At 43.5% G+C, this 27,442-nt stretch overlaps 1 protein-coding gene across 1 annotated transcript in view; it reads right to left on the bottom strand.

Moving 5' to 3' along the window:
* Window positions 1–27,442, bottom strand: part of LOC137356496 (lysophospholipid acyltransferase 2-like) — a 156,845-nt gene that overhangs the window by 108,673 nt on the left and 20,730 nt on the right. The window contains exon 2 of the mRNA XM_068022387.1: window positions 16,401–16,546. Within this exon, the coding sequence (XP_067878488.1) occupies window positions 16,401–16,546 (146 nt within the window). The remainder of the gene's footprint in view (window positions 1–16,400; window positions 16,547–27,442) is intronic.

The raw sequence follows: 27,442 nt of genomic DNA, 5'->3' as shown, positions 1-27,442 counted from the left end.
TAACGATTGAATTTTTTGAGGAGGTGACTAGGTGTGTAGATGAGGGTAAAGCAGTTGATGTAGTCTACATGGACTTCTGGAAGGCTTTTGATAAGGTCCTGCATGGGAGATTGGTCAAAAGGGTAAGAGCCCATGGGATCTAAGACAATTTGGCAAATTGGATCCAAAATTGGCTTAGTGGCAGGAGGCAGAGGGTGATGGTTGAGGGTTGTTTTTGCAATTGGTAGCCTGTGACCAGTGGCATTAATGATTTAGACGCGAATATAGGAGGTATGATCAGTAAGTTCACAGATGACGCGCAAATTGGTGGTGTTGTAAATAGTGAGGGAGGAAAGCCTGAGATTACAGGTTGATATAGATGGGCTGAGCAGTGGTAGATGGAATGTAATCCTGAAAAGTGTGAGGTAATGCATTTTGGGAAGACTAACAAGGCAAGGGAATATACAATGGATGGTAGGACCCTAGGAAGTACAGAAGGTCAGAGGGACCTTGGTGTACTTGTCCATAGATCACTGAAGGCAGCAGCAGCACACGTAGATAAAAGGTGGTTAGGAAGGCATATGGGATATTTGCCTTTATTAGCCGAGTCATAGAATAAAAGAACAGGGAGGTTATGTTGCAGCTGCATAAAACGTTAGTTAGGCCACAGCTGGAGTACTATGTGATTGCATTGGAGAGGGTGCAGAGCAGATTCACCAGGATGTTGCCTGGGTTGGAGCATTTCAGCTATGAAGAGAGACTGGATAGGCAAGGGTTGTTTTCCTTGGGGGGGTAAAAAAAAAGGGACTCTTGAGGGGTGATTTAATTGAGGTGCCTCGCAAAATAGGACAACCTATTTACCTTAGCAGAAAGGTCGAAAACCAGGGGGCATCGGTTTAAGGTAATTGTTAGAAGGATTAGGAGAGAGATGAGCAAACATTTTTTGATCCATAGGACAGTAGAGGCCTGGAGCTCACTGCCTGAAAGGATGAGAGCGGCTTTAACTCTCACCACATCTAGAAAGTAATTGGATGTCCACTTGAAGAGCAGTGGCCTACGGCAGGAAAATGGGATTAGACTGGGTAGCTCTTCATCGTCTGGCATGGACACTATGGGCTGAATGGCCTCCTTCTGTGTTGTAAATTTTTTGATTCAAAGACAATGTAATAATTGTAATTTAATCTTCATATAGTCTGGACAAATCAAATTGACAAAGGAAGCTTGGAAGATGAATTTATAGAATGCTTTCGTCACACTTTCCTGGAATAATATGTTGCGGAACCACATTGGGATAAAGCTATTTTAGATCTAGTATTATGCAATGAGGCAGGGTTAAATTAGTAATTTCATAGTAAAAGATCCTTTGAGGAAAAAAGGTGATGATAATGCAGTTGAATTCCATGTCAAGTTTGAAAGTGACATCCTGCAGTCCCAAACAGGAATCTTAAACATAAACCAAGCCAATTACATAGGTATGAGGGGAGAGCTGGCTAAGGTTGTTTGGGTAAATAAATAGACAAGGCATGACAGTAAATAAGACAGTGGAAAACATTTAAACAGGAACAATTCAAAATGTTCAACAAAAATACATTCCATTAAAAAACAAAAACTCAGCAAGAAAGATCCATCCATGGCTTACCAAGGAATCTAAGACTCATCTTTGGCCTCCTTATCTCGAGAGACAATGGGTAAGCGCCTGGAGGTGGTCAGTGGTGTGTGGAGCAGCACCTGGAGTGGCTATAAAGGCCAATTCTAGAGTGACGGGCTCTTCCACAGGTGCTGCAGAAAAATTTGTTTGTCGGGGCTGTTACACAGTTGGCTCTCTCCTTGCGCCTCTTTTTTCCTGCCAACTGCTAAGTCTCTTCGACTCGCCACACTTTAGCCCCGCCTTTATGGCTGTCCGCCAGCTCTGGCGAACGCTGGCAACTGACTCCCACGACTTGTGATCAATGTCACAGGACTTCATGTCGCGTTTGCAGACGTCTTTAAAGCGGAGACATGGACGGCGGGTGGGTCTGATACCAGTGGCGAGCTCGCTGTACAATGTGTCTTTGGGGATCCTGCCATCTTCCATGCGGCTCACATGGCCAAGCCATCTCAAGCGCCGCTGACTCAGTAGTGTACACAAGCTGGGGATGTTGGCCGCCTCGAGGACTTCTGTGTTGGAGATACGGTCCTGCCACCTGATGCCAAGTATTCTCCGGAGGCAGCGAAGATGGAATGAATTGAGACGTCGCTCTTGGCTGACATACGTTGTCCAGGCCTCGCTGCCATAGAGCAAGGTACTGAGGACACAGGCTGGATACACTCGGACTTTTGTGTTCCGTATCAGTGCGCCATTTTCCCACACCCTCTTGGCCAGTCTGGACATAGCAGGGGAAGCCTTTCCCATGCGCTTGTTGATTTCTGCATCTAGAGACAGGTTACTGGTGATAATTGAGCCTAGGTAGGTGAACTCTTGAACCACTTCCAGAGCGTGGTCGCCAATATTGATGGATGTAGCATTTCTGACGTCCTGCCCCATGATGTTCGTTTTCTTGAGGCTGATGGTTAGGCCAAATTCATTGCAGGCAGCCGCAAACCTGTCGATGAGACTCTGCAGGCACTCTTCAGCGTGAGATGTTAAAGCAGCATCGTCAGCAAAGAGGAGTTCCTTGATGAGGACTTTCCGTACTTTGGACTTCGCTCTTAGACGGGCAAGGTTGAACAACCTGCCTCCTGATCTTGTGTGGAGGAAAACTCCTTCTTCAGAAGACTTGAACGCATGTTAAAGCAGCAGGGAGAAGAAAATCCCAAACAGTGCGGGTGCGAGAACACAGCCCTGTTTCACGCCACTCAGGATAGGAAAGGGATCTGATGAGGTGCCGCCATGTTGAATTGTGCCTTTCATATTGTCATGGAATGAGGTGATGATACTTAGTAGCTTTGGTAGACATCCAATCTTTTCTAGTAGTCTAAAGAGACCACGTCTGCTGACTAGGTCAAAGGCTTTGGCGAGATCAATGAAAGCAATGTAGAGGGGCATCTGTTGTTCGCGGCATTTCTCCTGTATCTGACGAAGGGAGAACAGCATGTCAACGGTCGATCTCTCTGCACGAAAGCCACACTGTGCCTCAGGGTAGACGCGCTCGGCCAGTTTCTGGAGCCCGTTTAGAGCGACTCGAGCAAAGACTTTTCCCACTATGCTGAGCAGGGAGATTCCACGGTAGTTGTTGCAGTCACCGCGGTCACCTTTGTTTTTAATAGAGGGTGATGATATTGGCATCTAAGACTAGTATTAGACCAAAAGAGGCTTAAAATGTTTCAAAGAATACCAAGCCTGAGGATTGGGAATGTTTAAAATAAAAAGCAAAGAGCAACCAAAAAGTTGGTTAAAAAAAGGGAAGAAAATTGAATATGGAGTAAACTAGCCAAGAATATAAAAACAGAAGAGTATATGAAAAGGAGTAACTAAAGTAACTGTTAATCCCTTAGAGACAGAGACAGGAAAAACTTTCATGGGGAATATGGAAATGGCAAAAGCGAACAAATTGTGTGTCTGTCTTCACACTGGAAGACACAATTACATACCTAAAATAGAGGGTAACCAAGGGGCTAAGAAGAGTGTGGAACTTAAAATAAATCAGCAGAGAAAAAGTACTGAAGAAACTTAGCAGACTAAAAGCCGACAAATCCCCTGGACCTGATGGCCTACATCCTAGAGTTCTAAAAGAGGTAGCTGCAGAGATAGTGATCCATTGGGTATAATTTTCCAAAATTCCCAGATTCTAGAATGGTTCCAACAGATTAGAAGTTAGCAAATGTAACACCACTATTCAAGAGCGGAGGGAGAGAGAAAACAGGAAACCACAGGCCAGTTAGACTGACATGAGGCATCAGGAAAATGCTGGAATCTATGATAATGGAAGTCTTAACAATGCACTTAGAAAATCAAAGTATGATCAGAAAAAGTCAACATGGTTTTACAAAAGGGAAATAGTATTTGACAAATTTAATGGACTATTTTTGAGGATGTAACTGGTAGGGTAGATAAAAGGGAACCAGCATATGTAGTATACTTGGATTTCCAAAAGGCATTCGATAAGGTGCCACACAAAAGATTAATGCACAAGCTAAGAGCTCAAGGACTTGGGGATAATATATTCGCAAGGATGGAGAACTGGTTAACGGACAGGAAGCAGAGAGTAGGGATAAATGGGACATTTTCATGTTGGCAAGCTATAACCAGGGAGGTGCTACAAGGATCAGTGCTGGGATCTCAGCTATTTACAACCTATATTAATGACTTGGACGAAGAGACCACGTAATGTATCCAAGTTTGCTGATATGAAACTAGGTGGGAACGTTAGCTGTGAGGAGGACACAAAGAAGCTGCAAAGGGATAAAGACAGGTTAAATGAGTGGACAACAAAGTGACAGATGGAGTATAATGTGGGGAAATGTGAGGTTATTTACTTTGGTAGTAAGAATAGAACAGCAGATTTTTTTTTAAAAAGGCGTGTAACTTTTAAATGTTGATGTTCAGAGAGACTGGAGTACTCGTAGAAGGAACACAGAAAATTAGCATGTAGGTACAGCAAACAATTAGGATGGCAAATGGCATGTTGGCCTTTATTGCAAGGGGACTACAGTTGAGGAATAAGAGTCGTGCAACAATTGTACAGGACTTGTTACTTTTCAGTCTGGAGCTCGGTACATAGTGGTGCTCCCCAAGGGTCAATGCTGGGATCACTGTTTTTTGCTATATATAAATGGCTTGAATCTTGGAATACAGTATTGAATCTCAAAATTTGCTGATGACACCAAACTTGGAGATGTGGCAAACAGCACGGATGATATGAACGGCATGCAGCAGGTCATAGATAAGCTAGCAGAATGGGCAGACAGGTGGCACATGAAATTTAATACTAACAAGTGTGAGGTGAAACATTCTGGCAGAAGGAATACAGGCAGGCAATATATATACTTCATGGCACAGTTCTAAACTGTGCAGGAACAGAGGGACCTGGGAGTGCATCTTTGAAAATGGCGGGATATATTGAGTGTGGGGTTAGCAAAGCATACAGGATTTTGGGCTTCATAAATAGAGGCATTGAGTACAAAAGTAGAGAAGTCATGCTGAACCTTTATAAAGCTCTGAAATAAAAGCAAAATACTGCGGATGCTGGAAATCTGAAATAAAAACAAGAAATGCTGGAAATACTCAGCAGGTCTGGCAGCATCTGTGGAGACAGAAGCAGAGTTAACGTTTCAAGTCAGTGACCCTTCTTCAGAACTAGCAAATATTAGAAATGTAAAAGATTATAAGCAAGTAAAGCTGGGGTGGGGCAAGAGATAACAAAGGAGAAGGTGCAAATAGGACAAGGTCACAGAAAAGCTGACCAGAAGGTCATGGAACAAAGGCAAACAATATGTTAATGGTGTGTTGAAAGACAAAGCACTAGTACAGATAGGGTGTTAATAGACTGATAATTTAACAGCCGCAAGTACAAACATGAAAAAAGTGGGTAAACAAACCAAGATGAAATAAAGTAAAATAAACAAAAAAAATATATAAAAAGAAAAAAATAACTAAAAATAAAAGTAATATGGGGGCCCCGTCATGCTCTGAAATTATTGAACTCAATGTTCAGTCCAGCAGGCTGTAGTGTATTGATTGGGGGACCCATTCATCCGCCTCCAGCATTCTCCCTCTACCTGGACCCTCCCCCTGGCCTCTTACCCACTCTTGATCTTTTCATTGAAAACTGTCTGCACGACATTGGTCATCTCAATTTCTCTGCCCCCCTCACTCACTCGAGCCTGTTCCCCTCTGAACTTGAGGCACTCCGTTCTCTCAGGTCGAACCCCAACAGTTTCATCAAACCTGCAGACAAGGGTGGTGCTGTTGCTGTATGGCACACCAATCTCTACCTTGCAGAGGCTCAGCGCCAACTCACAGACACTTCTTCCTACCTCCCTCTGGACCATGACCCCACCACCGATCAAGCTACTGTCCACAGGACTGTCACTGACCTCATCTCTTCTGGAGATCATCCCTCTACAGCTTCCAACCTCATAGTCCCACAACCCCGGACGGCCCGCTTCTACCTCCTTCCCAAAATCCACAAACAGGACTGTCCCAGCAGACCCATTGTGTCAGCCTGCTCCTGCCCCACTGAACATATTTCTTCCTATCTTGACTATCTTTTCTCCGCTGGTCCAGTCTCTTCCCACCGACATCCGTGACTCTTCTGACGCCCTACGCCACTGACAATTTCCAGTTTCCTGGCCCCAACCGCCTCCTCTTCACTATGGACGTCCAATCTCTCTACACCTCCATCCCCCACCAGGACAGTTTGAGGGCTCTCCGCTTCTTCTTTGAACAGAGGCCCAACCAGTCTCCATCCACCACCACCCTCCTCCGCCTGGCTGAACTTGTTCTCACATTGAACAACTTCTCCTTCAACTCCACTCACTTCCTTCAAGTAAAAGGTGTTGCAATGGGTACCCGCATGGGTCCTAGTTATGCCTGTCTTTTTGTGGGATATGTCGAGCATTCCTTGTTCCAGTCCTGCTCAGGCTCCCTCTCCCAACTCTTTTTTTGGTACATTGATGACTGTATCAGTGCCGTTTCCTGCTCCTGCCCCGAACTGGAAAACTATCAACTTTGCTTCTAATTTCCATCCTTCTCTCACTTTTACATGGTCCATCTCCGACACGTCCCTTCCTCGAATTCGCTATCTCCATCTCTGGTGATAGGCTGTCTACTAATATCCATTATAAGCCCACTGACTCCCACAGCTACCTCGACTACACTTCTTCACACCCTACCTCCTGTAAGGACTCCATTCCATTCTCCCAGATTCTCCGTCTCCAACGCATCTGCTCTGATGAAGCTACCATCCATGACAGCGCTTCGGATATGTCTTTTTCCCTCAACTGAGGATTCCCCCCCCACTGTGGTTGACAGGGTCCTCAACTGTGTCCGGCCCATTTCCCACACCTCTACCCTTCCCCTCCCAGAATCGCCACAGGGTTCCCCTTGTCCTCACTTTCCACCGCATCAGCCTCCATATCCAAAGGATCATCCTCCGCCATCTCCAGCGTGATGTCACTACCAAAGGCATATTCCCCTCCCTTCCTCGGTCAGCATTCCGAAAGGATCGTTCCCTCCATGACATCCTGGTCCACTCATCCATTACCCCCACCACCTCGTCCCCTTCCCCTGCAATCGCAGGAGGTGCAATACCTTCCCATTTACTTCCTATCTTCTCACTATCCCAGGCCCCAAACACTCCTTTCAGGTGAAGCAGCGATTTACTTGTACTTATTTCAATGTAGTATACTGTATTCGCTGCTCACAATGTGGTCTCCTCTACATTGGGATGACCAAACGCAGACTGGGGGGTGACTGCTTTGTGGAACACCTCCGCTCAGTCTGCAAGCAAGACAACGAGCTTCCGGTTGCTTGCCATTTCAACACTCCCCCCTGCTCACATCTCTGTCCTGGGATTGCTGCAGTGTTCCAGTGAACATCAACGCAAGCTCGAGGAACAGCATCTCATTTACCAACTAGGCACACTACAGCCTGCCGGACTGAACATTAAGTTCAATAATTTCAGAGCATGACGAGCCCCCCATTTTACTTTTATTTTTAGTTATTTTTTTCTTTTTAAAAATTTTTTTTGTGTTTATTTTACTTTCATCTTAGTTTGTTCAGTTTGCTTACCACTGTTTTCTTTCATGTTTGTACTTGCGGCTGTTCAGTTTTCAGTCCATTAACACCCTATCAGTACTTGTCTTTCAACATACCAAAAACATATTGTTTGCCTTTGCTCCATGACTTTCTGGTCAGCTTTTCTGTGACCTTGTCCTATTTACACCTTCTCCTTGGTTATCTCTTGCCCCACCCCCGCTTTACTTGCTTATAACCTTTTACATTTCTAATATTTGCTAGTTCTGAAGAAGGGTCACTGACCTGAAACGTTAACTCTGCTTCTCTCTCCACAGATGCTGCCAGACAAAGAACAAAGAACAGTACAGCACAGGAACAGGCCATTCGGCCCTCCAAGCCTGCGCCAATCTTGATGCCTGTCTAAACTAAAACCTTCTGCACTTCCGGGGTCCATATCCCTCTATTCCCATCCTATTCCTGTATTTGTCAAGATGCCTCTTAAACGTCACTATTGTACCTGCTTCCACCACCTCCCCCGGCAGCCAGTTCCAGGCACTCACCACTCTGTGTAAAGAACTTGCCTCGCACATCCCCTCTAAACTTTGCCCCTCGCACCTTAAACCTATGTCCCCTAGTAACTGACTCTTCCACCCTGGGGAAAAAGCTTTGACTATCCACTCTGTCCATACCACTCATAACTTTGTAAACCTCTATCATGTTGCCCCTCCACCTCTGTCGTTCCAGTGAAAACAATCCGTGTTTTTCCAACCTCTCCTCATAGCTCATGCCCTCCAGACCAGGCAACATCCTGGTAAACCTCTTCTGTACCCTCTCCAAAGCCTCCACGTCCTTCTGGTAGTGTGGCAACCAGAATTGCACACAATATTCCAAGTGTGGCCTAACTAAGGTTCTGTACAGCTGCAGCATGACTAGCCAATTTTTATACTCTATGCCCCGACCCCCTGTTGAGTATTTCCAGCATTTCTTGTTTTTACTTTATAAAGCTCTGGTTAGGCCCATGTTTTGGTCACCACACTTCATGAGGTATGTGAGGGTCCTTGACAGGGTGAAGAGGAGATTTAGCAGAACAGTTCCAGGGATAGAGGATTTTAGTTATAAGGTTAGATTGGAAAAACTGGCTTTGTTCTTAGTACAAAGGAGATAGAATGGAGAAGCGACAGAAGTGTACAAGATTATGACAGGCTTAGATAAATTAGACAAGGAAAAACTGTTCCCATTAACTACCGGAACAAGGACTAGGGGACACAGACTGAAGATTTTGGGCAAGAGATGCAGAAGGAATATGAGGAAGCACTTTTTTAATACAGTGGGCACTAATGACCTGGAACTTGCTGCCCACAGGGTGGTGGAAGTGGAGACAAACAATTACTTCAAGGAGGAGGTTGGACGGCTACTTGAGGGGAATAGGCTTGCAGGGCTAAGGAGATCGAGTGGAGGGAGTGGGACTGACTGGAGAGCTCCGCAGATGGCCCGAATGGCCTCCTTCAGTGCTGTAAATGACTGATTTTGGTGAGACCACAGCTAGGATACAGTGCAGTTTTGGCTTCCATATTTAAAAAGGAGGGATATACTTGCCTTGGAGACAGTACAGTGAAGGTTCACTTGAATGATTCATGGGATGAAAGGCTGAGTAAACTGGGTCTATACTCTCGAGTTTAGATGAAAGAAAGGTCGTCTAGTTGGAACATTACAAGATTCTGAAGGGGGTTTGATAGGGTGGACACAGAGGTCACTTCTTCTGGCTGGGGAATCTAGAACATAGGGGCACAGTCTCAGGATAATGGGTTGATCACTTAGGACTGAGATGACGAAGAATTTTTTCTTTGAGGGCTCTGAATCTTTGGAATTATCTACCCCAGAGGGTTGTGGATGCTCCATTGTTGAGTATATTTAAGGATGAGGTAGACCGCTTTTTGATCTCTCAGGGAATCCAGGGATACGAGGAGCAGGCAGAAGAGTGGAGTTGCGGCAGAAGATCAGCCATGATCATACTGAATGGTGCAGCAGGCTCCAGGGGCCTTATGGTCTACTCCTGCTCCTATTTCTTATGTCTGAGAAGGAGGACTCACAAACCAAAGTTTTAAACACTCACTCCTTTGAAAGGATGAGAAATAAACTGACCACAGTAATCAGGGCTAAATAGATATTAGATACCTACAAACAGTGGTAGGTATTGAAAATGTGTAGTTGGCATAATACAAGATCAGTACATTCTCTAAAAAGCAACAACTCCAGTTGTGTAAGGCAACCATGAGCAACAAATGAGGCAAGACACAGTATTAAGGTAAAAGACGATGCTTACACAAGGACAAAAAAAGTGTTGAAATCCAGAAGACTGGGAGATATAAAAATCAAAAGGGATACAAATAAAGCATTAAGAGCTGCACAAAAAGAGATAGATTAAAAAAAAACCTTGCAAGGGATAAGAGGCCAACAATAAAAGTTTATATAAATATAGAGCCAGGGAATTGTTAAGGCAAATGTGGGCTCATTAAAGACTGGTAAAAGTGGATCAGTAAATAGATATTAAGGAAATGGCAAACTTGTTAAATGAATACTTTGCTCCATTTTTTAAACAGTAGAAGACAATAGTAGAGGTACATGGAAAATTAATAAAAGGGGAGGATCTTATTGAATATAATGCAAGTTAAAAAATGATGAGAAAATAATGACACTTCAGATAGACAGATCTCCAAGACCTGATATTTTCCATCCAAAGTATCATAAGCAGATTGTAAGGAAATTGTAGATGTTCTAGTCATAATCTTCAAAGCTCTTTAGATTTAGCAACTGTGCCATTGGATTGGAAAATTGCAAGTGTCAGTCCATTATTTAGGAAGGATGGGAGAGAGAAACCAGATAACTACGGGCATGTCAGTCTAACAGAGGTTACTAGAATTTGTTATTAGGGCAGTGACTGAGCATTTGGACAAATCACAAGTTTAGCATGGAGTGTGAAGGGCAAGTTATGTCTGACTAATCTAGTTTTTAAAATTTTATAAAAAGAGAGGTTACGAACATGGATAGGGGAGTCTCTGCAGATTTATATAGACTTGCAGAATGTATTTGATAAGGATTCTCAAAGATGAGCAAATATGAAAAAGTGTGCAGAATTGGGTACAATCTAGCAACGTGGATTGGGAGGTTGGAGGCAGAGAGCAGAGTTTAGTTTAGTTTAGAGATACAGCACTGAAACAGGCCCTTCGGCCCACCGAGTCTGTGCCGACCATCAACCACCCATTTATACTAATCCTACACTAATCCCATGTTCCTACCACATCCCCACCTATCCCTATATTTCCCTACCACCTACCTACACTAGGGGCAATTTATAATGACAAATTTACCTACCAACCTGCAAGTCTTTTGGCTTGTGGGAGGAAACCGGAGCACCCAGAGAAAACCCACGCAGACACAGGGAGAACTTGCAAACTCCACACAGGCAGTACCCAGAATTGAACCCGGGTCGCTGGAGCTGTGAGGCTGCGGTGCTAACTACTGCGCCGCCCTAATTAACGGAACATTCCCTGATTAACAGAATGTGACAATCGGTGCTCACTAAGGAGTGGTACCAGGGCCTCAGCTTCTCACCATATTCATGAAGGACTTGAAAGAACATATAGAGTTACATATCCAAGTTTGCAGATGGCAGCAGGAAGTTAGAGATGAGCATAGACAATTAAGGGAATGGGCAAAACAGCAGCAAATGGAGTTCAATGTGGGCAAGTACAAAGTCACCCACTTTAGATCCAAGAAAATGGAATCAGAATATTTTCTAAATGGTGAGAAATTAGAAATTGCAGAGGAACAAAGATTTGGGTGACGTATACAAGTCAGGAAAAGCTGGTGGCCAGGTACAAAAAGCAATCTAAAATGATAATGAAATAGTGGCCTTTATTTCAAATGGACTGGAATACAAAGGGGAGGAATTTGTGCTTTAGTTGTATAGAGGCTTAGCTAGAACCCATCTGGAGCACTGCACCTCCAGAAGGATATAATGACCTTGAAGTTGGTGCAATGCAAATTCACCAGGATCTAATCGTGGGTTCAAGCATAAGGAAAGGTTGCATAAACTTGATTTGCATCCCCTTGAGTGGTGATCTAAATAAGGTCATTAAAAAGAAAAAGGGATGCTAGGTAGATTAAAAAAAAACAATTTTCTCTGGTGGGGTGAATCCAGAAAATTAGAGACAGACCAATCATGAGTTAAATCAGGAACCACTTCTTTGCACAAAGTCATAGAAATCTAGAACACTCTCCCACAGAAGGCTGCAGATGCTAGGTCAATTGAAGCTTTCAAATGGGAGATCAATAGATTTGTGTTAGATAAGGGTATCATGTGACATGAAGAACAACTGGGTTAATGGGATTGAGGTACAGATCAGCCATGATTCAATTGAATGGTGAAACAGGCCTGAGGGGGAGAATCACTAATATTCATTTCCATGTTCCTTAATTAGTTGTTAGATTCATTTTTTTCTTCTAGATTTTGTGTTTGTTTTATTATTTGTAGCGAAGCAAGGATAAGACCCATAAGGCCCAACTAAAAAACAAATCGGATTGCATGGATGGTAATGAGAATTGAAAGACTGGTGGTGTATTGGGAATGGGAGAGATAGTTCACATGAAGCACTTTACGATAAGATGCTCTTCAACAGCTAATGGCTAGGGGCACTGACAGTCAACGCTGCTCATGCTCCTCTTCCTGCACTTGCTGCTGCCCAGGGATGGTGTCTCATTACTACAAAAGTTATTCGCCATGTGGCACAAAACCATAAACCTGGGTACACAATCAGGGCTGTACAGTAAAGCACCTTCCCAAAAGGCCCAGGTAGTGCAATCATTGATTACACCAATGGTCTGCTTGAAGAGGTTTCTGGTGGCATAATGCAGGCCACCTCTGCAGTTGTGCCCGGTTTCCTGACTGTAGTCGCTAGCTACGTCTGAAGAAGATACTCCTTTTCGCCCAGTAGCCAGCCTGTGATCCAAAGGCCTAGCTGGAATAAAATAGCAGAGAGGACAGTGCATAATGAATGCACCAGGAAACAAGGCATAAACCTGCATTACGTGCTGCCTGTGGCCATAAACAAGTTGGACACTGAGGAAATGTAATCTTGTCTATTCAGCCGGATCCTCTTTTACCTGGCTGTGCTCTGTCCCTTTAGAAAATGGGAAAATGTAGGTATTCCTCCTGGTCTAGAAAGCCTCGGTGACCCCTCAGATACATCAACACACAACAAACTGGGAGATGTTGTGATGTCCCCTGCTGCAGCCTGAATGTTCCTCAGTGAAACTGCGATACAAATAGTGCTCCCTAAAGACCTGCTGTGGATTTGGTCTCTTGCACAGTGCCCTCCACCTCTCCCTTGTCCTAGCTTTTGTGCTATTTTTTCAGGCTGCTCTCCATTGGCCTCCAGCCATAAAGGCAGGGCTGCTAGACAACTCAAGACAAATAAAAGTGTTTTGAAGGAAGGCAAAAGTAATTCAACACCAGTAAAAGCTCGTAAGTACCACCAATTCAGTTACAGAATGCAGAAAATAAACAAAAGAAACAAAAACAGAAAGCCCTCAAATTATCCAGCATCCTAAAAAGACAAATCAGGAACTAACCTATATGGAGTGGATAAGTACTTTAAATAGCACTGCTGCAGGGTCCTTTCTGCCTGTTAGCACTGGGATTACTTATTAAGTGCGTTTGTCATGTTGCAAGTTAAATGCGAGGGAAGACCAATTGCCACAAAAAGGTGCCTACAAGAAGCATAGGATGATTATTTTAAAAATGATAAATGTCTCAATACCCCTGGACACCTACAAAAGGAGCCCAATACAATGTGGTGGGCACTTCCAGCACAGAATGAGCGTTTGCCCAGCACATTGGGTCTGAGTGTTATGTCACTGTTAGGCCAACGTTTTTCATCATGTGGAGTGGCAAAATTTGCTCATGGGTAGGAAAGGAGTTGATGCTCACAGGAGAATGGGGGTGAGAAGAGAAAATGGGATCCGATTTGTTCCAAGCGAGGGTGCCGGGGTTGGGTGCGGGCGGGGGTGAGAGGGGGCTGGCAGTGTGGATTTGTCACTGGTGGAGAGTTTAGTCTTTGACTTTAGTGGGGATGGGTGGGAAGGCCAGGTTTGTTTCTGCTGTAAGCAATGGTACTAGAGTCCTCAGTAGGGAAGTTCAAATCTGCCATCAGTGGGGGATTTCATTGAATTTTCCCTGGAAAGGAACTGGTTGGGTGTTTAGGAACGAGTTTCTACTCAGTGATGAAGGTAACAAATTTCAGCTTATGGTGGGGTAGTGAGAAAGAGAAAGAAAGAAAGAGGGGTTTAGACTCTGTTGTATGCTCAATACAGACTGGCGGGATGGCACAATCGCCAGTCAATGGAAGGGTGTAAACACAAAATGACACTACTTTCTTACATGCAGACAATTTCCTACTTATATACATTTAATATTTTCTCCTGTGTTAAGGTGCAGTCCACTTTTTGGGAAGTGCTCCGTCGCAATCTACTTGGTGCAGGTGGGGGGCAAATTGGAGCCTGTATTCCAAGCTATGATCGAGGAGGGATTTTAAATACATTCACCAATGCACTTCCAAAATCTTTAGAACCCAATTTTCATTCTCCCATCCCAACCCCAATACCTGGCAGGAACAGGGCTGGGGGCTGGTGATGGTGCAGTTAAACAGTGGACAGCAACAGTGGCTCAGTTAGGGCGGCGCAGTGGCTAGCACCGCAGCCTCACAGCTCCAGCGACCCGGGTTCGATTCTGGGTACTGCCTGTGTGGAGTTTGCAAGTTCTCCCTGTGACCGCGTGGGTTTCCACCGGGTGCTCCAGTTTCCTCCCACAACCGAAGACTTGTAGGTTGATATGTAAATTGCCCTTAGTGTAGGTAGGTGGTAGGAGAATTGTGGGGATGTGGTAGGGAATATGGGATTAATGTAGGTTTAGCATAAAATGGGTGGTTGATGGTCAGCACAGACTCGGTGGGCCGAAGGGCCTGTCAGTGCTGTATCTCCAAATAAATAAATAATCCCTCTAACCCTGCAGCCTTTCTGCCATGTACTATTAACCTGCTCCTTCAAGCAAAGTGAGCAGAACTGCCCCAAGCTAGTGGGGTTTTATTAAAATATGCAGATTGAGGCCTGAGGCATCTTCAGGGTCTGATCTGCAATTTTAGTTGGAGACCTGAGTGGGAGACCAGTGACAGCTTTCCTGTCAGATCAGACCTTCTGGCAGGGATGGGGTTGTGGCCCTGAAGAGGCCCAGACAGGTAAACCTTTTAATATTTTTCAGAAGGGATCTGTGGGCCTCCCACTACACATCCTGCTTCAAAGCTCAAATGCACCACACTCACCCTCCCTTTAAAATTGAGGTCTAAACTGTTCCTTAGAAGCTCAGTAAAGCTACAATGATAATTCATGCAAATTGTGATTGATCATGATCAGATTGATTTGTTTTTGAGTGTTTCTCAAAACAGAAAATTTAAGTTGAAACAAATTGCTGGAAATGACTACAGCTGTTGCCCCACTGCAATCATTTAGTCATGTAATATATATTTACAGCCCCACTTATATGCATAATAAAAGTTTGCAATCATGAGCACAGATTTAAATAGATAATTTTTCAGCTCTACCATGGCTTTCTTCACAGAGGCAGTGAATAGATAGTTTTGCCTGTCTTGTGATTTAAGAGTATGTTACCAGGAATGGACAATTTTAGCTATGAAGAACAATTGGATAGGGTGGGGTTGTTTTCTTTGGAACAGAGGAGGCTGAGGGGAGATTTAATTTGTGTGTAAAATTATCAAGGGCCTAGATAGAGTGGATAGGAAAGAACCTAGTTCCTTTACCAGAGAGGTCAATAACCAGGGGCATAGATTTCAAGTAACTGGCAAAGATGAGAGGGGAGTTGAGGAGTAATTTTTCCGCCCAGAGGTTAATGGGGGCCTGGAACTCACTGCCTGAAAGGGTGGTAGAGGCAGAAACCAACATTTAGAAAATGCTTGGATATGCATTTCAGCTGCCGTAACCTACAGAGCTGGAAGGAGAGATTAGGCTGGATAGCTCTTTTGGCCAGTACAGACACAATGGGCTGAATGGCCTCCTACCATGCCATAAATTTTTCTATGTTTCTATGAATGGTCTAATGCAGCCTCAGATAGTTGCCAGGTAGAAGGATGTAGTTGGTGGCTTGAAGCAAAGACACAATTTATGTGCAAAGCAAATAAGTTGTGGGACGCAGTTGTCCGGCGTACCAAGACTTGATTAAACATGGAAATCAAGGGCAAAGAACTTTGTGCCCTGCCATACAAAGACAAGTGACAAGCACACACAAATCATATGATGTGGCACTTAGATCAGTGAAATTCCAGATTTAATCCTTAATCTGCAGTAAATTGGCCAATCGCAGAAAGAAACAGTCATGGACTATATTAGGTCTCAGCATAAATGAAGGAAAAACAAAATTCCTACCCCTGCTGGAAGTACACATATAGGGGTCTTGAGTAAAGACAGGATCAGGCTGTAATGACCCCTATAGTCTGAAAGGCATCAAATACTGTCTAGTTTCACGTACAAAGATGTGTCCTTTGGATGAAGGTCCAAAGGGCTGGCTGTTTACAGCTACTGAATCATAACCAGCATAAAAAAGATCAACAGGACAAAAAAAACAAAATCACCCCATATCCACCTGACATTTAGGCGGGGTTTTACTCAAACTTCTAAATTTAAATACAATACTTACCATCCAAAGCAGAACAATGCAAGATAAAATCCCAGAAGTGTGGCAACAGCATGCCTGACATAGCTGCTAGTTTTACTTGGGTGAAGATAAAGTCGAAACCATAAACTTGCTAGCAAAGCAAACAACTGGCACGCAACAAAATTCACCTAGAAAGAGAAAACATAGCTGTTACAATGCCAATCAAGCTTTAGAATCGCAAATTACATTAAAAAATATGAGACCACATCTAATAATTTCAAAAAATTAAAAACAAGTCTGATTATTCGATAATTCCACTGGTTTAAATGCAGAGTCAAACTTGGACACCTGGGCAAACCCAAGGTTTTCAGTCGGTGATCATATTTATGAATATTTCCAATATTTGTTGGCTTAGTCTTTCTACTCCCATGTAGTAATGAAAAACATTTTTTGTAATGATAGTTGTTTTGCTTTGACATGGTCTTTAAAACAGAAGATCCTGGAGGTGAAAGGGGTCCCCACACAGAAAAGTTGCAAAACCATTGTTTAAGCAAGAAATAAGACACCCAACAGCAATATAGGAAATTTAACATTGCAGTGGATTGTCAAGGCTGCCTAGTTGAATCACAATAGGAACTTTTGCACTGCAGGAAATTTTGATGCAATTACTGAACACAACAAACATTAAGTTCCTTCCTTAGATTTCTTTCTGCATCAAGTCATTTGTGATATTCCAAGTCCACTTTTCTATTTGCACTTAAATTGGTTAATTTTGATTTATTGGAATTAAAAACATTTTGTGCAGTAGGTACTGGAAGCCTTCTGAACAATATCCATAATTTGGCACAGGATGAACAATCTCACTCAGACAGCACAAATTATTATTAGGGAGGGGTGGGGGAAGGAAACAGAACTCATGCTGTTACAGCTTACTCTTCTGAGATGGAGACCTTAGTCCCATTTCTATTCCAGGTAATCCTCTGCCTGAATGGTTTATTTCGGAGGCTCAGCTCAGAGCCTCATCTTGATGAATACAGATTCAAAAAAGTTATTTGCTCACACTTTAATGTTTATCTTACAAAACAAATACAGAAACAAAGTAAAATATATTCATTCCATTGAAATAATTCCAAAACAACTTGCTCAAATTAAAATTTTTTGCCCAGTTCTCTCTGATGAAAGGTCACAGACCTGAAAAGTTAACTCGGTTTCTGATTTTCTCTCCATAGATGCTACCTGACTTGCTGAGTCTTTACAACATCGGCAGTATTTTGCTTTTGTGTCGATCAGTTCCTTGATGTCTTGGTGGGTTGAAATAAGACAGGGTATGGTACGAACTTCCAGTGACCAAATGATTTCAGTTTCGATGCCTACTCTAAGCTGGTCAAATTGCTGACAACAGCAGTTTTACTAGAATTTGCCTATGGGAAGAGAGAGAGTCTGGGCAGATGTTGAGAGTTTTTTTTTAAAAAAAGCCCACTGGTGATAGGAATCAGAAAATTGCAAAACAAGCACAAGTGCCAAATTCCAACAGGATCGGGCTCTGCTCTAATGTACCCCATAGCCAACTAGCCTGCCAAAATGTATTGCTCTAGACTCCAAGAATAGCCGCTTGGACTAAGTAATAGAAATCTGAATACTTCCATGAATAGTCTAGGCCTCCAGCAGAAAAATGTTAGGGAAATCAAAGACATTTTGAACCGAATGTCACCAAATACCTACCATCTCTCCCTCAACTCCATTTTTAAAATAAATAATCTCTCCTGTAAGGTTTCCACTCATGCCACAGTATTGTAATGGCTTGAACCAAAGTCACAAAACATTCTCAGTGCCCACTTGGTCAACCACACCATTCACCACCAACATTTATCTTCCATTGGCCATCTTGGTGGAACTACCTTCACTGGGTTCCATTGTAACCTATCCAATTAGCCAAAAAACCTGATGGAATAGCTTCTCTTGCCCTTCCCCCACCTCTATTAAAACTGGAGTTCCCCCTTGGCCCCTTCCATTTCCTCATCTATATGCTGCCCTTTGATATCACCCACAGATACAGTCAGCTTCCTCATGTACCCCAACACTAAATTAACTCTTCTCCACCTCATTCGATGGCTCCACTGCCCGTGTTGCCACACTGTCTCGTGGACATCCAGTCTTGGATGACCCGCAATTTCCTGCCAGCTAAATACTGGAAAGACAAAATCCACTGCCTTCAAACTTCACTACAAACTCTGAGCCCTTGCCATTAATTTCATCCCCCACTTCAGCACTAACTTTTAAGGTAACTTTTGTCTAGCTTACAGCTCATTCCCCAGCATTTCTGTTACCTGCTGGCTATTCTATTGGTTTTACATCTATGGATCCTGGTCAAAAGTTCAGTCTCCTGGGCCAAAGTCCAAGACTTCTTCCTGGCTAAGCCTCTGCCACCCTTGGTATCCACCATCAGGCCCACTGAGACACTCATTCATCTCTGCCTCCTTATGAGCAACAACTCCAAATGCCCCATCCTATTCTCACCAACCTTCCTATACCAGCTGGGGGCCAATCTTTCTGTCTCATTCACTCTGACCCTGTGGATTCTGCCAGCAAATCAGCCATCACAGTCCCTCTCTGCACCTCCTACCAGAATGCCAATTCACTTGTGAACAAGACCGTTGCCAACATTATTATGGATGATAGCATCAATACCATGGCCTTGAGGGAAACACGGTTGACAGATGACAACAGCTTCTCCACCAGCAATACCTTCCATCATTTGCTCCAACCAGATCACCAGTGAGGATGTGGCCCTCATCACCAAAAATCACACCTCGTCCTGTCGCCTTCTCATCCTCAGAGCACCTCAGTTTGTTTTATTCCTTTCGCCTGTTCATTGAAATCCTCATTCTCTACCACCCTCTTAAGTATTAAGTCAAACTTCTCATCTGCACTGCTTTCCTCCCTCAGCCTCTGCAGGGTGACTTATCATCCTTGGTGATTTCAAACTCATTATGCCATCTCTCTGGAATTCACTGCCCTATCATCCTTTAATTTCTGCCTGCATATAAACTCACCTACCAATGTTCATGGCCACCCCCTCAACCATGACATGTCACATGGCCTCTCTAATCCCACAATAGGAATCACAGATATGGCCATTTCTGATCACTTCCTTGTATCCCTCTCCACTCAGACCCCTCCCCCCCAACCTCACTTACTGCTATGATCACCCCAGAAAAAAGTCACTTACAATGGCACTTCCAAATTCCCAGCCTTTGGCCCTCCATTCATCACAAGATTGAAGGAGCAATTTGTCTGCATAATCACACTTTCACCTACTCCTTGTTCCCACTAAAATCATTTCTCTCTCACTCTGGTTGTCCCGAATGAAATGACATTCATCGCCGTTCCCCCAAGTCCAGGGGATGCAGACTTGAACACTTATGGCAAACATATTTAGCCATTCATTGCCAGATCCGGCTAGACCACAACAATGTGTCATACTCTCCCCTGCCAAAACTGTTCACTTTTCCTAGGATCATCCTGGAATGCAAAGATAATCCTTGGCTTCTCTTCTCTACAAACAAAGTCATCTTAAACTCCATCCTCACCCCCAACAAGTGCAAGGAGCTCATGTGCTTCTTTGTCACTAATATTACCATCCATTCAGCTGCCTCTGCTGTTTCCATCTCTTCCCCTAACCCACCAAGCCAAATTTCTCCCAAGGTTTCCCCTGCCCTAACGCTGAACTCACATCTTTCTTTACTTTCTCTTTTATTTCCCCTCATGGCTTTCAAGCTCATCTTATCCATTCGACCCACCTCCTGCTTTTTGAACCCTATTCCCAAACTGCTGACCACCCAACTTTCCTTCCTGGGCTCCAGGTTAGTTGATATTGTTAACAGTTCTCGCTCCTAAGGTAGTTCCCCCTCCCCATCAAATCTACAATCAGCACCCCCTCCTCGGAAAACCCACCCATAACCCCTCTGTCCTTGCGAACTAACACCCCATTGCTAACCTCAGTTTCCTCTCCAAAGTCCTTGAACATGTGGCTGCCCTCCCAAATCCGTGCCCACCTTTCCTGCAATTCCACATTTGAACCTGTCTACTCAGATTTCCACTCCACCATATACTGAAACAGCCCTCAGACACAAATGATATCTTATGTATCTATAACTGTGGTAAACTATCCCTCGTCAACCCGTCTGAGGGTTTGACATGGCTGACCACACCATCCTCCTCCAATAACTCTCCTCAATCATATGGCTGGGTAAGACTGTCCTGGTTCTATTCCGATTGATTCAGTTATTGTCAGAGAATCCTTTGAAGTTGTCCAAGGATCTATCCTTGGCCCCTCCTACTTAAAATACATATTGTCTGTCATCGACATCATTTGGAAGCATGTCATGTTTCACATGTTCTCTAATGGCACCCAGCTCTACCTCACCATCACCTCTCTCAACCCCTCTGCTGCCTCGATTTATCATCCTATTTGCCCCACATCCAGTACTGGATAAGGCAAAATTTCCACCTACTAAATATCTGGAGCAATTGAGGCGAATGGGCTAGATTTTGCTGTAGCAAAGCACCTAACAGCATTTGCAGTTAGGTAGACTTGAGCTGAAGGGTGCAGGGGGTAAAAAAAAAGTTTTGTACAAAGTTGCTGAAGGAGAGACCTGATAATAGCGCAGCAAGGGAACCAGGGCATCTGTGATCCAAGTGAGCAGGGGAACCAATACAGTACCTCCTTAACCAATGAAATTTAAGCATTGGTAAACAAATAGCAGGTGGACAGAGAAAACAGGTGAATTAAATGTCAAATCAGGCATAAAAATAGGGAAGAAAAAAAAAGATTGGATCAAGAAAAAAACAAAATTAAATAAAATTCTTTAAACTTTCCTTAAAATCCACATCTTTGGGCAAGCTTTCAATCGCCTACTAAATTTCTACTACTTTCACTCGACATCCATTTTCTGGTTATGCCTCCGAAGTGCTGTGTTGTTTTTCTAGGTTAATGACCCTAGATAAATGCAACTGGTTATTTAGGCTAAAGCAAATAAGGAAGTTGTAAAGTAACTGAGCAGGGTGTGAAAAAACATTATGAAGCATAAATATTATTAAACTATTCAGAAAAAGACCGTTAAATGTGTTTGAAAGTAGAAAAGTTCCCAGGCCAAGATGGTGATCAATAGAGTCTCTGCAATTGTGAGATCAAAACTGAAATATAGTTAACAAATCCATTTTACATGACACTGTATTCAGTTTTTTCTTAACGTACAGAAATAATCTAAAACAAATGAAAGACTGCAAAAAAGGCTGGACATGTATAAAAGGTATGCTGCACACAATCTTTAAGATCAGTGGGCACGTTTGTATTTAGATTCGCTTTGTCATCCCCAACTAGAAACTCCATTCTATTCTCAGACCTTTTGAATGCAAACATCCACACTGTATACACAACTTGGAAGCGTACTGACCCAACACATTTTGATAGGGGATGGTACTAAATATGAGTATACAAAAGGCTATGGATTAGCACATCTTCGACATAATCTAAAAAGTATCAGAATCACAGGACAGGCGGCTGGGCAGGGAGAGAGAGAGAATCAGAAGTAGAAAGCGGAGTTCAGCTGACTGCAATGAAATATTCTTCTAAGATGTAACGTCAGGGTGTCTTGGTCATGAGTATGTGCAACATTTAAATTTTAATAAATATGCAAACACATTTGCTGCTGTGGTTGAACTTTATCAAAGACACAAGAATGCAGCCTTTTTGTCTCTATACTGAAACAAAAACACATTTGTAACAACACCCAGTTATAAATTTCACAGCTTTACACTAATTATGCCTTTGCTCTCATCATGACCATAAAGGAGACCTTGTGTTCTCTACAACTTGGCAACTTTACTGCCAGCTAGGAGTTGAGGAATAGAATAAACCTGGGAGTTGTAAGAGGCCCCTCATTTTGACTACCGGATTCCCTGGTCTTACATGCTGCTACATGCATTCTCTTACTTTTTGTTACAAGATTGCTTCTATTTATTTTGAAAAAAAAATGTGTTAAGGACTTGTATTTGAATTATGGACATCGATTCATCAGGAATTTAAGAGACGGCTGAACTTCGTGGGTTTTCTTTAAAAAAAAGTTACCAAAAGGTTCCTGGTTTTGGCTAGTAAATATATTACTGGAAGGCACCCGTGTTCAAATAAAAACCAACAGGGTGGTTTTTGACCTGGAGATGTTTACAAAGAAGTGACAAGCCAAGATTTATAAACATTATGAGACTTGACTTTTGGAATGTTTTCAGTCTCCATTTGAACTGTTAAAAAGCCAGTTTGCTGACTGACCTGCTAGGAGACCAGCAGCCCATCTTTCTCTTGAAAAGAAATCCTGCATTGAATGTGTGAGAACTATCACCTTGCTGCTTCCTGCTATAAGACCCAATCTGGAGCTTCTGTAACTGCATCTTTTGAAAAGCCTACCAAAACTGATCTTCAACATCACCTGGAAGGAACTGTTCTGGGAAGATCCTAGTGACAGCCACCTAACCAATAAAAAGGACATCTTCCCATACCTTCTGTTCAGCCCAAGTATTTTTTTTTTTAAATTCCTTCCAATACTTTGTTTACAGCGATTACAAAAATCACTTTTTATTTTTTCCCCAGTTTACTGGTTGTGTACGTGTGTTTGTGTGAAGGCTAGGATAAATAAGGGGCTTGAATATTTCAATGTGTGTGGATGTTTTACGTCATTATTGGCTAAAACCTGGTTTAGAATAAACTGATAATTTTGTTAAAGAAACCTTGCTGGAGTGCTTTATTCTGGGAAAAATAGAGTATATGGTTCACTGTATCAATAAGTGGGAAAATTTAAATATATGTTGTGGCCTATGCAAAAGTGAGACTGAATTAATAGTGCACTCTTCCTGCCTTGATCGTAACACTTTACAGAAGGCAAACTGAAGTGCTATAGTGAGGACATGGCTGATATGTTTCATGTATAAAACTAATACGAGGAAACAGAATACAGTTTCTCAGTAAATTTCTCAGCTATTGCCCACCACTCCTCCTAATTATTTTAATGCAACTCTACTTCCATTATGGGTTAAGTTCATTCGCTGTCCAAGTCATTTCTCTATTGACCTCTGGGCTTTATGCAACGTCCACCTTCTCCACAGCTTTCCGTGGTCACATCATTTTCAACTGGACAGTCTTTATTCCAGTACCGGGCATGGTTCTGCAATCTCAGCCTTCAAGCATTTCACTATATCGAATCAGCTCTGATCCATTCCTGACATTTCTCTTCCTGCTCTTGACTCTAATCCCATTATGCTGCTATTCATTTGCTTCCTGTGGCCATTACTGTGCTCCACTTGCTTTTCACAACTTCATCACACTTCACTGGACTAGGTTCAACTAGCTCCATAAGCTACTGCTGCTACTCCAAATCTTGTGTTGTCCTCACCATTTCTCTCCATCCCTATTGCTGTTCCCTCATCTGTACTGATGCTAATCATTCTCCCAGATCTTCACTGCTTGATACCCAGGTTTTCATCCCACTGCTTCTCACCCCTTTGTAGATACACCGAATCCAAACAGTACATACTACTGATACCAGAGCTCACCACAAACCTGCTCAACCTCTGAATCACCCTAGGCTGATTTACTTAATTCTCCAATCTGCCTCAGACTCAAGTCTGGTGGACTGTGTTCAGCAGCAACCCTGTTGAAACTTCACTACTTGAATGTCTCCTGGATCCACTTCCTCTCCACGATTGTCTCCAAATCTTGACATTCCAAGTTGACCTCATCCACCACAAAGCTTTAGAATTCAAAGTCAATGTTTTTTCATACCATCTGCTCCCCATCTTCATTATAACCAAGGCATGTCTCTTGGCATCAGGTGGCAGGACCGTATCTCCAACACAGAAGTCCTCGAGGCAGCCAACATCCCCAGCTTGTACACACTACTGAGTCAGCGGCGCTTGAGATGGCTTGGCCATGTGAGCCGCATGGAAGATGGCAGGATCCCCAAAGACACATTGTACAACGAGCTCGCCACTGGTATCAGACCCACCGGCCGTCCACGTCTCCGCTTTAAAGACGTCTGCAAACGCGACATGAAATCCTGTGACATTGATCACAAGTCGTGGGAGTCAGTTGCCAGCGTTCGCCAGAGCTGGCGGGCAGCCATAAAGACAGGGCTAAAATGTGGCGAGTCGAAGAGACTTAGTAGTTGGCAGGAAAAAAGACAGAGGCGCAAGGAGAGAGCCAACTGTGCAACAGCCCCGACAAACAAATTTCTCTGCAGCACCTGTGGAAGAGCCTGTCACTCTAGAATTGGCCTTTATAGCCACTCCAGGCGCTGCTTCACAAACCACTGACCACCTCCAGGCACGTATCCATTGTCTCTCGAGATAAGGAGGCCCAAAAGAATGTCTCTAATCTCTGCCATTACTATAGAATCTAAATTCTCTCGGTGCCTAAACACATGCAAAATATTTCCCTCAGTCACTTGAAACTCCCAAATGCCTAGTCTTTCCGACTCCATTCAGCACAACATTTCAGCGGTCTATTTATTCAACTACTCCTTCACCTCCATTTGATTTCTTCATCTGCAGAAAAATCTTTACACACCATTCTAATCGTTCTTCCTGGTTTGACCTCCACTTTTGTTCCATCAAGTCCAAGGGGTGGAGATTTAAGTCTATTTGGCTCAATTGGTTAGCCATCCATCACCAGATCTGGCCACACTCATCTCTGCTAAAACAACCACCACTCCATTATCACTCTAGCCACTATTGCCTTAAAACCCTATCCCTACCCCTTAACTTTCTAAATTCCAAGGAACACAATCCTAGTTTATGTTTTAATAGTTAGGCTACTATTCTCCTTTCCCCACCACTCAACCCCATGGTAAGATCAGGGACTGAAGAGAAGGGTACCAAACACGCCCTTCCCAGTGAGATAAAACTTCCAGGCACTGGAAGTGGTAGACAAGATAATATTCCATAACCCCATTTTTCCTACAGAGGTGGTATCACTGCCTTTGCTCCCTGTCACAATCACCATATTCCCTCTACCCCATACCCCTGTTGCCCACCCCAACCATCTCTGATTTGAATGTCCAAGGGCAACATCATGAGAGACTGAGGAGCGTACACTTTAAACCACTAGTGCTCAAGTAAATTTCTAAGTACCCAAGAGAAAAACAGGGATTGGTAGCATTGGAAACTTAATCAAATTTAGCTCCCTCGCAATTCAGATACCACAACTGTAGTTATCAAAGAAATAGTATCTTATTTAAAAAAACACTAAACAGAAGTAACCCACCTTACCCATAAAAATCAATGTCTATACTCGAGTTCCACTCAGGTACTGAAAACAGCATTGCTTCCATGAAGATGCACCTTGTACAATGTAACAGAGGGTGCTGAAACAGAGCTGCTCCCCAGCATCAACTGTCACATTCAATAAAACATTATACCATTTTACAAACAGAGGTTTTAAAACAGGGAAAGTAATCAGTTGATTCCACTGCTGCAGTCGAGGGCATGAACTGCAGCCATAAGTGGACGTCTAAATTTTTATCCTCCTATTGGGTGAGCGTCAATTCTTAGCAAAGCCAAGACACAAACAACTAAGAAGGACCATACCATCACAGGAAGTAAAACTGTAGACTGGTACTTCCAGTCAACCAATATAGGGTTCTAATAGTGCGATCTACCACTCTCTTTCCTCCCTTTCCCAGATGAGGTGCAAGCACATGCGTATGTGCAGCCTAATTGAAAAAAAACAGACAAATGAAGGCTTTAACTTCAAAATTTCAGAAAAATCCCACAGCCTTGACATTTGCCCAAGATTACAAAAAATCAATTATACTTTGCCACCACCCCAATTATACATACGCACGTGACTGATGTATCTGGGGGAAGTGGTGGCAGAGTGGTATCGTAACTGGACCAGTAACCCAGAGACCCGGGATATTGCTCTGGGGCCAAAGACTCGAATCCCACCAGGGCAGAAGGTGGAGTTTGAATTTGATTAATAAATCTGGAATTAAAAGCTAGTAGCTATTCTAATGATGGCCATGAAACCATTGTCAATTGTTGGAAAAACCCATCTGGTTCACTAATATCCTTTAGGGAAGGAAATCTGCTGTCCTTACCTGGTCTAACCTACATGTGACTCCAGACCCACAGCAATGTCGCTGACTCTTAAAATGCCCTCTGAAACCACTACAAAGTTGATAAGGAATAAAACCGGACCAACCACCCAGCATCGACCTTGGCAACGGAAACGACAACGGCAAACCCAGCCGTGTCCACCCCGAAGGTCCTTACTAACATATGGGGGCTTGCATCAAAGATGGGAGAGCTGTCCCACAGCCTAGTCAAGCAGCGACCTGATACAGTCATGCTCACAGAATCATACCTTACAACAATGTCCCAGACACTGCCATCACCATCCTAGAGTATGTCCTGTCCCACCGGCAGGACAGATCCACCAGGTGGCTGCACAGTGTTATACACTCGGAGGGAATTGCCCTGGGAATCCTCAAAATCGACCCCAGACCCATGGAGTCTCATGGCATCAGGTCAAACATGGGCAAGGAAATGTCCTGCTGATTGCCACCTATCCACCCCCACCCTACCTCAGCGGATGAATCAGTACTCCTCCATGTTGAACACCACTTGGAGGACGCACTGAGGGTAGCAAGGGCACAGAATCTACTCTGGATGGGGGACTTCAATGCCCATCACCAAGAGTGGCTTGGTAGCACCATTACTGACTGAGCCCTAAAGAACAAAGCTGCTAGGATGGGTCTGCATCAGGTGGTGAGGGAACCAAGAGGGAAAACATACTTGACTTCGTCCTCACCAATCAGCCTGTCGCAGATGCAGCTGTCCATGACAGTATTAGTAGTAACCACCACAGAGTCCTAGCAACGCAATACTGGACATCCTTGAGACGCTATGAGCCACCAGCAGCAGAATTGTACTGAACCACAATCTGTAGCCTCATGGCCCAGCATATCCTCCACTCGACAGTTACCATCAAGCTGGGGGATCAATCCTGGTTCAAAGACTGCAAGACGGCATGT

The sequence above is a fragment of the Heterodontus francisci genome, chromosome 3 (assembly GCF_036365525.1).
Source record: "Heterodontus francisci isolate sHetFra1 chromosome 3, sHetFra1.hap1, whole genome shotgun sequence".
Lineage (NCBI taxonomy): Eukaryota > Metazoa > Chordata > Chondrichthyes > Heterodontiformes > Heterodontidae > Heterodontus > Heterodontus francisci.
This window is presented reverse-complemented; position numbering and strand designations above follow the sequence as displayed.